Here is a 14,325-nt window from a genome sequence, read left to right as displayed (position 1 = left end):
TCCAGGCTTGCAGTGATGGGTGTACACCCAACTTAAAGAGTGGGGTGCATGCTCAGTTCGCTGACTGTTTTGTTTTGATGCTGTTTTGACTCGTTTCAAGCTCGAAACAGCAAAAACGAAGGGCTTTGAAACAGCCTTGCAATGAAACAAAGCCAGTTGAAACATTTTGCAAGTTTGAAAACATTTTAAATTTCAAAGCAGCCCGGTGGTGGGAGGCAAGGGAGAGCCACGGATGCACTCTGGGTGGCTCCTGATCCTGAGGCAGTGGCAGGTCCCTTGAGGAGCTGATTTTCCCCAGGACCTGCACCAGAGTCATTCGGAGGATAGTGTGGGGCCTGGAGCAAATTAGCTTGTGCGTGGACCAACTGCTGCCCTAATATCAAAGAGATCAGGGCAGAGCCAGGTGCTGGCATGAACTGATTTTCCTCGGGCCCCACACCATACCCAACCCGAGGAGGGTGCGGGGTCCAGGGCAAATCAGCTCATGCAGGGATCCACCCCCACCCTGGCATTGCACAAGCTGATTTGCCCCGGGCCCTGCACCAGAGCCAATGGGAGGAGGGTTCAGGGCCTGGGGCAAATCAGCTGATTTGTGGACCCACAGCTGAGGGAAGAGCAAAGCGCACCAAGCTCTGGTAGTGTTTGAAAGTAGGGACTCTGGGCACATACAAGCAGGATGAGACCACTCTGCTTGCAGAGATCACTTATGACTTAGTGGGATTAACAGAAACCTGGTGGGACTCTACCCACGACTGGGCGGTACACATTGAGGGCTATAAGCTATACAGAAAGGATAGAGTGGGGAAGAGAGAGGGAGGGGTTGCGCTCTATGTCAAGGAGCGTTATACATTGACCCTTATCAAAATGGAATCAGAGGAGGAGAAAGTAGAAGGATTATGGGTTAGGATACATGGAGGTCAAGGAGAAAGGGATTAGGTTGTAGGGGGTCTGCTACAGACCCCCGCACCAAGGGGAAGAACTAGATTTGGAACTCCTGAGGCAGCTCTTGGAAACCATAAAGACTAGGGAGGCGGTAGTCATGGGGGACCTAAACTACCCTGACATCTGCTGGGAGATGCAAACAGCAAATTCCCACCGTTCATGCAGGTTCTTATCCTGTGTACAGGACTTCCATCTGATGCAGGAGGTACATGGTCCCACTAGGAGGAATGCCTTACTGGACCTGGTATTGGCAACAGGGGATGACATGGTAGGGGACCTACAGATCAGTGGTCACCTGGGGGACAGTGACCACCAAATAATAGAATTCATCATAAGGCATAGAGTGGGTAAGGTAGCTAGTAGGGTGGAAGTGCTAGACTTCAGGAAGGCCGACTTCAGCGAACTCAGGCGTTTAGTCAATGATGCACTGCAGAGTAGGAGATTTGGCGAGATGGAAGCCCAGGAAGTGTGGCTGTGCCTTAAGTAAATGATCTTTTGGGCACAGAGGGAGATGATTCCAATGCAGGGGAAAAGGGTGAAAGGGGCCAAGAGGCTTCCTCGGCTGACCAGAGAAATCCAGAGCAGCCTAAGGGCAAAAAGTGGGGCATATAAGCAGTGGAAACAGGGAGAGCTTATTAAAGAGGAGCATGCCTCCTCAGCTCGCAGTTGTAGGGAGGCAGTTAGAAAGGCCAAAGCTACCATGGAGCTGAGGATGGCATCCCAAGTTTAGGATAACAAAAAATTATTTTTCAGATATATAGGGAGTAAAAGGAAAGCCCACGGTGGACTAGGACCACTACTGAATGGGCAAAAGCAATTGGTGACAGACAGGGGGGACAAGGCTGAACTCCTCAATGAGTTCTTTGCCTCAGTCTTCCTAAATGAGGGGCAAGACAAATCTCTCATTGTAGAGAGGCAACAGCGGGACACCAGACTACCAAGTGTTGACCCTGAGATGTTGCAGAGTCACTTGGAAGGACTGGATGTGTTTAAGTCGGCAGGCCCAGATGAGCTCCATCCGAGGATACTGAAGGCACTGGCCAATATCATTGCACATCCACTGGCAAGAATATTTGAGCACTCGTCGTGCACAGGACAGGTCCAGAAGACTGGAAAAGGGCCAATGTGGTCCCTATTTTCAAGAAGGGGAGGAAGGAGGATCCAGGCAACTATAGACCAGTCAGTCTCACCTCCATCCTTGGCAAAGTCTTCAAAAAGATTATTAAGGCTCATATATGTGAGAGCCCAGCAGGAAAAATTATGCTGAGGGGAAACCAGCATGGGTTCATAGCAGGTAGATCAGGCCTGACTAATCTAGTCTCATTTTATGACCAGGTTACAAAACACCTTGACACAGGGATCGATATAATTTACTTAGACTTCAGGAAGGCCTTCATTATGTTATCCCACCCCATACTGGTGAACAAATTAAGAGGCTGTGACTTGGATGAATACACAGTCCGGTGGGTGGCAAATTGGCTAAAGGGTCGTACCCAGAGAGTGGTGGTAGACGGGTCAGTATCAACCTGGAAAGACGTGGGCAGTGGGGTCCCGCAGGGCTCAGTCCTTGGACCGATATTCTTCAATGTCTTCATCAGTGACTTGGACGAGGGAGTGAAGTGTACTCTGTCCAAGTTTGAGGATGATACAAAACTGCGGGGAGAAGTGGACACACCGGAGGGCAGGGAACAACTATAGGCAGACCTGGACAGGTTGGACAAATGGGCAGAAAACAATAGAATCTGATTTAACAAAGAGAAATGCAAAGTGCTGCACCTAGGGAGGAAAAATGTCCAACACACCTACTGCCTAAGAAATGACCTGCTCGGTAGCACGGAAGCAGAAAGGGATCTTGGAGTCATCAGTGTGACAAAGTCATCAGAAAAGATAACTGCACTTTATCATGCATCAGCAGATGCATGACAAACAGAACCAAGGAGGTGATACTTCCCCTCTATCGGGCGCTGGTCAGACTGCAGTTGAAATACTGCGTCCAGTTTTGGACACCACACTTCAAGAGGGATGTGGATAACTTGGAGAGGGTCCAGAGAAGGGCCACTCGTATGGTTAAGGGCTTGCAGGCCAAGCCCTATGAGGAGAGACTAGGGCACCTGGACCTCTTCAGCCTCTGCAGGAGAAGGTTGAGAGGCGACTTTGTGGGTGCCTATAAATTCATCATGAGGGTGCAGAAGGGAATTGGTGAGGCTCTACTCACCAAGACGCCCCTGGGGGTCACAAGAAATAATGGGCATAAGCTAGCAGAGAGCAGATTTAGATTGGACATTAGGAGGAACTTCTTCACAGTTAGAGTGGCCAAGATCTGGAATGACCTTCCAAGGGAGGTGGTGCTCTCCCCTACCCTGGGGGTCTTCAAGAGGAGGTTGGATGGGCATCTGGCTGGGGTCATCTGAACCCAGAACACTTTCCTGCCTATGCAGTGGGTCAGACTTGATGATCTATTGAGGTCCCTTCTGACCCTAACATCTATGAATCTGTAAGTGAGCTCAGAGCTCATAGTAGAGTAAGAGTTCCAGCAGGAGCTGCTAAGAGCTCACTGGCATCCACGATCACAGCAAGGGATTATGGCCATATCCCCTTCAGCTGTGTGGCATATAAGCAATGAGGTCTCTTCACTGAGCATTAGGGCTGTGAGAAACAGCATCATTCCACTTTGACTTCCATTTCAGCATTTCGATGGAACAGTGTTTCATTTTGAGTTTTGTTTAATTTTTCAAGCACTGTTCCGTTTCGTTTCATCGAAACTCTTTGGCTGTTTTGATGCTGTTTTGACGTTTCGCCCATAGCCAACACTGGGAAGATCGGTGCCGCCACTGGCCCCAGCTGGCAACACCAGCCTCCTGTGATCCAGGAGGCAGATCAGGGGCCTGCACCCCCGGGAGCAGTCTGCTGGAACGCTACTCTGCTATGAGCTCTGAGCTCACTTGTATGGGGTCTTTCCAGAGTCCCTGCTTTCAAACACTACCAGAGCTTGGTGCTCTTTGCTCTTCCCTCCCTTCTCCCCTCTCCCCCCTGGGAGGAAAGGGGGAGATGGGATGACCAGTGGCAGCATGGAGCTTCCTGAGCTGAGTGAAGGCAAAGGCTGCACATTGTGGGACATTCCTCCCCTCCTTTCCCCTGTTTCTGAATTCAGTGGGAGGGGAGAGTGAAGAGCAACAGGCTCCAGAGCTGTTTGAAAGCAAGGGACTCTGGGCACAGCCTGTGCTGATCAGTAGGGAACTTATTAGAGCTCACATCATATCATACAAAGCTCCCAGCAGGAGCTGCACTGAAGTGCCTGTGAGCTCCAAGAGCTGACTGCACATATGGAGCTCAATAGTGACTCATTCAAGACTATTGAGACATGCTGGAAGTAGTTCAATTTATTTCTTGGATAGAAGTATGATGTAACTCCAGGACTGGATTGGAAGGATTACTGGTTGAGAAGTCGAGTCCCGTAGGGAAATCATAAGTCAAAATGCACGGCTTTGAGCGGAAGTAGTGATTAGGGAATAAGGGGCTTGTTTACATGTTTTGCATTCTGGTGTTCTTCATTATTTAATCAGGGATGGTTCTGGCAAAAGCAGTGCATCCACTCTGCCTTGTTATTCCATGTTCAGTGGTTTGTCATAGAATATTAGAAAATGAGGGTTGGCCGGGACCTCAGCAGGTCATCTGGTCCAATTCCCTGCTCAAAGCAGGACCAGCCCAAATTAGATCATTACAGACAAGGTTTTGTCCAGCCAGGTCCTTTGACTTACTGTGCCTACACCACTCATGGGACAGACATGCTTCAAGCTGTGCAATGTTCCATTTTCAAACCACTGCCAGAATGGGAAACATGCCCAGACATCTATGTAGAACTTGTTCCCCAAACTTTTAGTGCTGGGACACTTGCAGTAGAGGCGCATCACCATTATTTGCTTTGTACCCCTCATTATTGGTCAGTAAGGTGTGGACACTCCTTCACTAATTGGGGCAATATCTACATCTCTAATATGGAGAATATCCATAAATAAATGTTCATTTACCTTTAGGAATTATTGGTCTGCTCTTAGCAGGGAGTGCACAAGAGATCATCAGTTTGTGGACAGATGTTGAGCTGCTAGTAATATATGTATAATCTAAAAGGTGCATTCCTAAAGATAAAGAAGAATAAACTTGTGGTTAAGGCACTGAACTGAGATTTCAACTACCTGGGTCCAGTTCTTCAGTTTCCATTGCAGATTATGTGGCCTTAGCCAACATCCTGCATCTTCCCTTCTGTCAGTGAGGAGGGAAGAGAAGTGGCATGTAGTGCAGGAGAAGCAGCCAGAGATTCATTGCTTCTGGAGACGTTGGCTTGCCACCTTTTTTTGCCTTTGAAAACTGGTACTTTTTTGGTTGCTCGACACATTAGCTGCAAAAAAACTGAAGATGACCTCTTTCCCAGTAGCGAACCTCAAGCTGCTGCTCTTGTTCCTCTGCAGCTGCTCAGGTCTTCCCATTGCCGGAGCTGGAGCCAGAGCCAGAGCAAGCTCCAGATCAGGGGAGGTTCAGGGTGGGGGCAGTGTCATATTGCCCAATGCACAGTACTGCCCATGTCTATTTAGACTGTAAGCTCTTCAGGCTAGCAGATATTTTTTATTTATTATACCTAATACAGTAGGCCCCGAGTTTCAGTTGGGGGACTCTACTCATGATCGTAATACAAACAGTATGACACTAAAAAGGAATGGGAAAAGAGAAATGGTTTTAAAACAGTAAAGAATAATTGAAAATTGGGGGACTACACAAATTCTGTGTGGACAGCAGCCTTCCATTTCATTTTCTTACAGACTTTTGTTGTTGTTGTTTTGATTTGACAGATGACATACTCCTAAAGTATGAAACAGAAGAGGAAGAGCACAAATATGACTATGTGGATGAAAACTTAATTGAAAACATCAGAAAAAAATTCCAGGAAGGCACATTGCATGGTAGAACATACCCCCCAAAGAAGAAAAGGGGAGGTGAGTATGTCCTATGGTGACTTACACATGTACACAGATGCAGCATAACATGCCATAGGTTTGATAGGAATCAGCACTGGTCATGAAGCTGAGAGTCTCTACCTCAGTATTTTCAGAACAACTCAGGGAGAGCAAAGCTGCGGCCAGTACTACGGTGTGTGACTTGCTGTCTGTGTTAAAAATTACAGCTTTGTAAACAGACACCATCTAATGCATAATTGAACATTGACTTTTTTTTTAACTAACTGTTACAAACAGTAGAACTATTTTATGCTCCCACACCAGTAGTTCTCATCCTTTTTAGATTTAGGGCACTTCTCCATAACTATTTTGAATTTGGTGGCACTCATGACAAACTAGTGTCCTTCAGCAATATGAAGGAGACTTAAAATGAGAGTCAATGGGTGCCTATACATGTACTCAGAGGCAGGGAGGGCATTTTAATTTTAAATATTAAATACATTTAGAGTTGTTCCTGGAGAACTGCTCTAATTAAAACAGTGTCACATGTATTAAGCCCCTGTGTGTTTAAAAATGGCCATGGGACACATTAACCACATTAAAGCTTATCTGATGAGCTTTACTTAAAGCACCCCATAAGCCATTTTTAAACTCTCAAGGCCTTACATGTGACACTGTGGCAATGCTAACGCATTCTAATTAGAATGCAGTGCAGATCCAACGCATTCTAATTAGAATTCTAATTTTAATGTGTCAGAGCACATGTATACGTACCCAATGAAACTCAAGGAGGCACAGTTTTAGTTACCCCAAACCATCAGTTTCACCTAGGCACGAGTAGTATATATACCTAGAAGTGAGTGAATTGTTTCTGGTATGATGGTTTCTTACCAAAATCTGCATATCCATATTAACCCAAGCATTTAATGAAGTTGCGTTGCCTCAGCCAAATTGTCTTTGTCAAAAAAGCTAAACAGGGGAAAAAATGTGGCCAAAAAATGTTTTGTTTCAACATTTTTGAAACAAAACCTTTAGATTTGAAGGGATGAATTGTTTAAAAATCAACTTCAATTTCTTAAAAAAAGACACAAAGTATTTCTGGTTGGGTTGAGCCAAACATTATATTCAATGCAAAGTGAAAGTTTATTTGATTTTTCAGGATTGACAGTGAACCAGAAAAATCAGTTATTCATTCTGCCCTACTTATATCATTAATTTGAGGTGGAGCTGGATTCAATTGTGGTGGAATAGGAGACAGACCTCCTAAACTTCTCTATCTTCTAATACCATTTCTTGTTTTCTGGCTTTCCCTCCTGGTTTCTCTTTCATGCACTTTTCTCTTAAGCCAATACAAAATGCAAGGACTGATTTTTTTTATTGAGAATTCGTAGGGATAGAACTTTTCCTTTTATCCATGTGCCTGGAGATCTGATAGGCAGAGCAGCAGTTAGTTTGTTCCAGTTCCTATAGCTATATATGGGGTAGATGTCTAAAGGTATCTACCCCCTTACTGGCAGTTGGTATATGGGCTGCAAATGAATCCTGCATTTCCTATCCTCATGCCTATGGCTGGTTTTCACAGTACCAAATCCTCTTTTCTCTCTGTTCCATCATTGTAGCTTTCTGCGACCCCTGTGCCTGTGCTGTGATAGTCTCACATGACATGGGAGAAGAGGAGCTTGGAGGTAGTGAGTGCAGACAGCTTGGAGTCAGCTATGTGCTGAACAGAAGACTGGGGAAGAAGGGTCATAAAAAGTATGAGACTGGAGATAAGACTGTAGACAAAATGTACAGTACCCTGCTAGCCAGAACTGTGCTCAGTAATGATTTTGGCAAACATGGCTGTACTGTCCTATAGACAGGGCCTAAGAAGGCATTGTAGAGTAAGTTAAACTTGCCAGTGAAAAGGGGGAAAAAATAAAAAGGACCTTGGCTTTTCACCTACAGGTATCCAGACAGAAATGTTCCTTCAAGAGACATCATGAGCCTGAGGGCTCAGCCTCTAATTATATCATTTACTGCTGAGACATCAGCTCTTTTAAGCCTTTATTCACCTGCCCTTTAAACTCCTTGTCAACACAGAAAGGGTTGCACTTTATTAGTCATCTGGTTTGATGGCTTTAGCAAAAGCATGAAAGAGAAGACCTTTGCAGTCTCTAAGGAGATCTCTGTCAGAGCCTCAGATTATGAAATAGACCCATAAATTATCTTCTTCCATGGCTGACAAGGGTAGCCCACCCTGTTGAAGATCATTAGATAGCCAAAGAATGTGCAACTAACTCTCCTAGTTGGTTGAGTCTCCCCTTGACCTTCAGAAATCTTCCAGCAGGCTTTTATTTAGCATCTACAATTTCTTCTAAGCTTCTGCATGTGCAAGTCAGCATGTGTGCATGCAGGAAAATATGTATTTGATTTATATATGAAGATTTATAGTTTGTGTGTTAAAAAAAAAGTTTCCATTCTAGTTATAAGGGGCTGTTCTTAACATATGCCCCTTGAAGTTGTGCCACTGGGCTACTGGAACTACAAGTGAATTAGTTACGTGAGCCTTTATCAAAAAGATGATTAAGTGAAAGATATATAAGAAACAATGGTATTCCTTTCTGCCAAATGTTTAATTTCTTATTACTGTAGTTATACCGTAAGATCCCTTTCCCATTACTTATCTCCCACTCACCCTTTCAGGTCTAAGTGTCATTCATTAATCTCTTCCTTTGTTTTTTAAAAGTTATTTACACTATCCATATCCAAGTGAAATTCATAAATACAAATCACATACCAACACATCTGTTATAAAATACTTCTTAGGCACTCAAATAGAAGTAAAGCATTGCAATTTAGCCCAGGTCTCAGCTTCAACCCTCAAAGGAAAACAGATTTTACATCTGTATTTATTTTTGTTTATATTTCAGTAGCTCCTTGATAACTCTCATCAAGATCAGAGCCCTGCACAAGCATATCCTAAGAGCCTCTGCCCTATAGAGCTTACAACCTAAGTAAGCAAGATAAATGAAGAGAAAAAGAGGCAAAGTATTTTGCCCAAGGTTACTGCTATGCTAATTTCAATGCAGTAAAGGTCTCCAGAGCCAGTCTCTAGTATTAACATGACCTTCTCCCTGTACTCCACTAAGCAATTAAATGAGATTCAGGATTCTAAGTACAGGGACTTCAGCTGGCAACAGCCCCCACTAAAAATCTTTTCAGCCTTTTAGTAAAGGTCCAGGAAAAGAAGGAAAAGGCAGTGAAACCATTTGTAATCTAAAGTGCAGCTCATATTTTTGGGAAATAACATCATTTATTCCCTTTTTCTACACTGAGGTATTATAAGGAAACCTCTCTGTCAGTCTCTTAAATATTTTTATGGATGGTATTAACTGTCCATTTTGGTGGGAAAGAGGACGTTAACTAAGAACTGGACCTGTTGTCAGTGCTCTTAGTGTCATCCTAGTTCCTTGAAAGAAAAAAACACTAGCACACATACGCACCCACAAGCAGACAAGGGAAGCAAAAAAACAGTAATGAGAAAAAAAATGCAGCATCTGTCTCTTACTTTTAACCTCACTACTGCAGTAGGGTAGGCATAGATGGCATCCTTATTGGCGTTCTGTGCTGCAGAAGGGGAGGACACAGCTTGGCTGGAAAAACACTGGGTGTAGTAAATGCTGTTGTATAAGCAAGAAGTATTGTTGTTGGTCAAGCTTATTCCATTTGTTGAACTGACTTAAGCTGAACTTGCAAATGAACTGCTGTGCTGATACAAGGTGCATCACCACAGGGTGGAAAGAGTGACCAGCACAGTTCTACCAACATTTCTGCCTTATAGACAAGCTCCGGTGTACAAGAGCTCCTTTTCCTGGCAGCTGCAATTAGTGCAATAACTAAGGGTGGGCAATGGAGGCATAAGCCCCAGGTGCTGAGCAAGAGACCAGAGTAGGGGATGTGCTGGAATCGAAGTAATTCTGCTGCTAGTCCAGCAGCTACAGCCTTGGGCCGTATGGAGAGGATCTAGGAATTAGGTGGTGATGTCAAAGAGGCTCTCAAGTCCTGGCAGGTAAGTTCTGCGGGGGGAAAGAAGGAGAGGGTCAAGACAGCAGGGGGGAGGTCATCCTGCCACAGAATTAGGGGTTGTATTCATCCATTCAGCATGGCATTCTGTGGCACCTTTGGGGAGCAGGTGAGAGGTTTAATTCCTTAGCTGGGGGACCCCTTCTGCCAGATAGATGGCAGGACCCTAGAGCTGCACTGGCTCTACCCTGGTCGTCTTCTCTTCTCTGTGGAGATCCCTTGGGTCCTGGACACTATCTGGAGCCTCAGGTTGCCCAGGGCAGCAAAGGAGCTTGCTAAGCCTCTGATGGTTGCTGTCCAAATGTAAAAGCTTCTAGTTTCATTGTCATTCTTTTGTTTGCTTGCAGAAAAGCCTGAATAATACTGAAGTTCACCAGACATGACTGCAAATCTGCATGCGTCATACAGAGAGACCATCCATAGCTACAAGAAAAGTCAACTCATGAATGAAAAAGTGTTCTTTTCTGACTCATGAAGATCATTTGAGCCCATAATTTTATTTATATATATATATGGGGGGGTGCGCACGCACACACATGTATGAAATGGGCCATATTCAATTGGGATTTAGATTCAGATTTGGCCCAAATCAAAGACAGTGATTTGATTCATTGATTCAGTTCACTATCCCTGATTCAATTCGGCTGAATCTCAGTCTGAAAGTTCAATGCTGATTTGGAGTATCAGTGATTCAGCCATAGACACAGCTTTAAATGTTTTTTCTACATACCTCGAAGCACCAGGCACGGCTCGTGAATGCTGCAATGCTGGGGCAGATGGAGCATCCCACAGGAGTTGGAGAGGGGAGGGGGCCCATGTGCTTGGTGATGAACCCGGACGTGGACCGGACATACTACTGGGTCTGCTGGGGAGTGTGCTGGGCCCCCCTGCCCCACCCACACTCCCCAGCTGGGCAATCAGCCGCAGGGGGACCCTGGGTGCTCCCCCTGACCCAGGAAACACCAGTCACTGAGCCGGGGGGGCACCCAGCACGTTCCCTGGTAGACCTAGAAGTGGACCAGAAGTGCTGCTCCTGTGCGCACTGGGGAGCCCCCTGTGCTCCTGTGGGATGCTCCATCTGCCCCAGCATCACAGCATTCACAGCCAACTGCTACCTTGAGGTATGTAGAAAAAACATTTAAAGCTGTGTCTATGTCCGAATTGCTGAATCTTTCTGAATCTCTCCAAATCGATTCAGAGGGTTCCAGTTCAATTTGGACAGATTAAAGGGTCTTCTGATTTGATTCAGATTCAGAGATTTGGCCACCGAATTGGGCCGAATCATATCAGGAACTGAAACTTCGCACCGCCCTAATATATATAGATATATAGATAAAAATAAAAATATAAAATCACCTGCAAAACTAAATTGATTTTAGTTAATCCAAAATAAAAAGTTAGTATCTTGGGACCTTTTGAAGGACCAAAAAAGGGTTCCCCTTCAAAATAGTTATTCAGAAATTCAAATTGTTATGCCAAATATCCTGCGTTTTTAATGTAACCAAACTTCCCATTGTTTTCCTGGGTTGTTGTAGGTCACATGCTACAAACAACTTCTTTACTATGAAACTCTACATAATTTCAATTGATTTAATTTGGAGGTGAGGGTGAAAAGGTTGAAGTCCTTTCTATACATGTAATACCTTTGCAACATATGCCCACTGAAATGAATGCAACTACTTGGAGTCATATACTATTCAGTAGGTTTAAGGGTGGTACGAAGTGCATTTCAAATATTTTGTGCCCTTGCAGTGGGTTGGTTGGTTGGTAGGTTGAGAATAAGTAGTTTCCCCAAGCTATTAAGAATCATAAACACTGGGCCTGGATGGTCTGAAGGGATGGTGGGAGGGGAAGAGCCAGGTTTGGCTACCAGGTTGCTTAAAGCTAGGATTGGTTTGTTGAAAAGAGAGTAAAGAAAAGATGAGTAAAGGCTGTAAGTCTTTGCCCATCCTATGCATTAAGCTGTGTGTTGAGGAACATGTGGTACTTTTCAGGGTGGTAGCACTTGCACACCCCTGTGGACTTTCTTGTGCTCTGGGGGAGCACTTAATTGCTTTACAACCATGCTAATGGCCTGTACGAAATAGGCACTATTAGGTCCTGATCAGCAAGTCTGACCTCTAGGGAAATAGTTAATGCCCTCTAACAAAGACTACCCCAGAGGAGTGAGGATATGTGGAAACCAGTATATAATATTCTTATTTTTTAGGACAATAGTTTGATCCAAATGTTTTCTTTATTATAGATATTTTTGCAAAATGAAAAATAAGTAGTAATACAAGTAAGTGATGGTTGAAAGGTTTGTAGGCTGCAAAAACTACTCAACAAGCATTCATTTATGCCTTCTCACCATTCTGTTAGTATCCTGGAAATATCAACTATGGTGAGTGCTTCTGGTAAATTAGATGAGCTATGGTAAGTTAAATCCAGCTGAGACTGTATGATCAGTGCTGATGCAGATGACATACATTCCCTACTCACATTGCAAAACAAATAAGCACTAAAATGTCTAAATAATTCTTAAGAAAATCACTTTTCTAGTATTCACGGTATTCAGCAGTCCATTTTAGAAAAAAAAATGATGGAATAGATTACTTATCTCTGTCATGTATTAATTTAAGATTCCTTTGCATTGTTTTATGTTAATTTAGTCAGGCTAAATGTTCATTTTTTCTATAACTGATTGTAATTTATTTGTAAGTTATACCAGTTAGTATCGAGTACTTTGGCTGCATGCACATGTTTTTATGCAACACTGTGCATATACATAGTTAACACAATGGATAGTTTTGTATTTCTGTATTGTAGACGTATTTACTGGCTAATATTTTCTTTGCAAGTTTTTGAAATACTCCTTAAGTATTGCACAAAAATCAATATTTCTTTTCTTAGCAGGTGAAAACAGTTCAGTTTGTCAGATCAGCAAATTCAGTCCTCTGTATAAATAAAATGAATTTATGCTGTACTTTATTGGGTTTTTTCCTAGTATGGGTATGATATTTCCACCTGATAGATGGCCTAGAGATAAAGGATGCATCATGATCTACTGAAGCCCAAGCCGCAGAGATCTGTGACTTTGGTACTTCAGGATAAAAAAATTACAAAGCCATATCTCACATTTTTTACAGACTACCTCCAGTGGGGTATTGAGCACCCTCCCCTCTAGTGTCAACAGGTATTAGAACATCACAGGATCAAACTGTTATAATAATTGTGGGTTGTTTTACAGCATGCTAATAAACAGACTTTGATCCATTTTGTAAAAATGATATCTTAGTGATATGAACATGTATGTATTGAAATAATAAAATAGTTGTCTTGCAGCATTGATGATGCGTAGGGGGTGCACACGGCCGCATACCCCCTGGAAGTTTCACAGTTTTATAGTAGCAAGGGTCAGGAAGGACCTTAACAGATCATCTAGCCTGACCTGCTGCCACAGGCAGGAATGAATGCTGGGTTCACAAGACCCCAGACAGGTGATCATCCAACCTCCTCTTGAATTTGCCCAAGGTAGGGGCAAGGATCACTTCCCTGGGAAGTTGGTTCCAGATTTTGGCCACCTAACTATAAAATATTGCCTTCTGATCTCTAACTTAAACCTATTCTCCATCAGCTTATTACCATTGTTCCTTGTCACCCCAGGTGGTGCTGGGGAGAAAAGGGCTCTACCTATTTGCTGATGATCTCCCCTGATGAGTTTGTAGGCAGCCAGTCTCCCCTCAGTCTCCTCTTGCTGATGCTGAACAGGTTCAGGTCCCTCAGTCTCTTCTCATAGGGCCTGTCCTGCTGCCCTCTCACCAAGCGGGTGGACCCTCCTCTGAACCCTCTCCAGGTTGGCCACATCCCTTTTGAAGTGTGGCGCCCAGTATTGGATGCAGTACTACAACTGCGGCCTGACCATGGTCGCATAGAGGGGGAGTATCACCTCTCTGGACCGGCTTGAGATACACCTTTGGATTCATGACAAGGTATGGCTGGCCTTGCTGGTTGACTCCAAGATCCATTTCTGCCTCTGTGCTTTCAAGAGGGGAACTCCCCAGCCTGTATGTATGCTGTGGATTCCTTTTCCCAAGGTGCAGCACCCTGCATTTGTCTACATTGAACCCCATCCTATTCTCATCTGCCCACTTTTGTAGTCTGTTTAAATCTATTTGCAGCCTTTCTCTCCCTCAAGTGTGTCCACCTTGCCCCACATCTTAGTGTCATGAGCAAACTTGGACAGTGTGCTTTCCAACCCCCTGTCCAAGTCGCTGATCAAGATGTTAAACAGTGCGGGCCTGAGGACCGAGCTCTGGGACACCCCACTGCTCACATCTTGCCAGTTTGAGTACAACCCATCCACCACTGCTCTCTAGGTACACCCCAT

General features: G+C 44.3%; 1 protein-coding gene across 2 annotated transcripts in view; it reads left to right on the top strand.

Annotated features, from left to right (window-relative positions):
* The window catches only part of THEMIS (thymocyte selection associated), a 126,837-nt gene extending 116,344 nt beyond the window's left edge, over positions 1–10,493 (top strand). Inside the window, exons 6-7 of one of the 2 annotated variants that reach the window (XM_019538008.1) lie at positions 5,787–5,930; positions 10,304–10,493. In XM_019538008.1, coding sequence (XP_019393553.1) covers positions 5,787–5,930; positions 10,304–10,317 — 158 coding nt within the window. In that variant the 3' untranslated portion in view covers positions 10,318–10,493. The remainder of the gene's footprint in view (positions 1–5,786; positions 5,931–10,303) is intronic. The other variant, XM_019538009.1, reaches the window with a different exon arrangement.
* Positions 10,494–14,325: the final 3,832 nt, after the last annotated feature.

Source organism: Crocodylus porosus, unplaced genomic scaffold (assembly GCF_001723895.1).
Source record: "Crocodylus porosus isolate Cpor-Errol unplaced genomic scaffold, CroPor_comp1, whole genome shotgun sequence".
In the NCBI taxonomy this organism is placed as follows: Eukaryota; Metazoa; Chordata; order Crocodylia; family Crocodylidae; genus Crocodylus; species Crocodylus porosus.
This window is presented reverse-complemented; position numbering and strand designations above follow the sequence as displayed.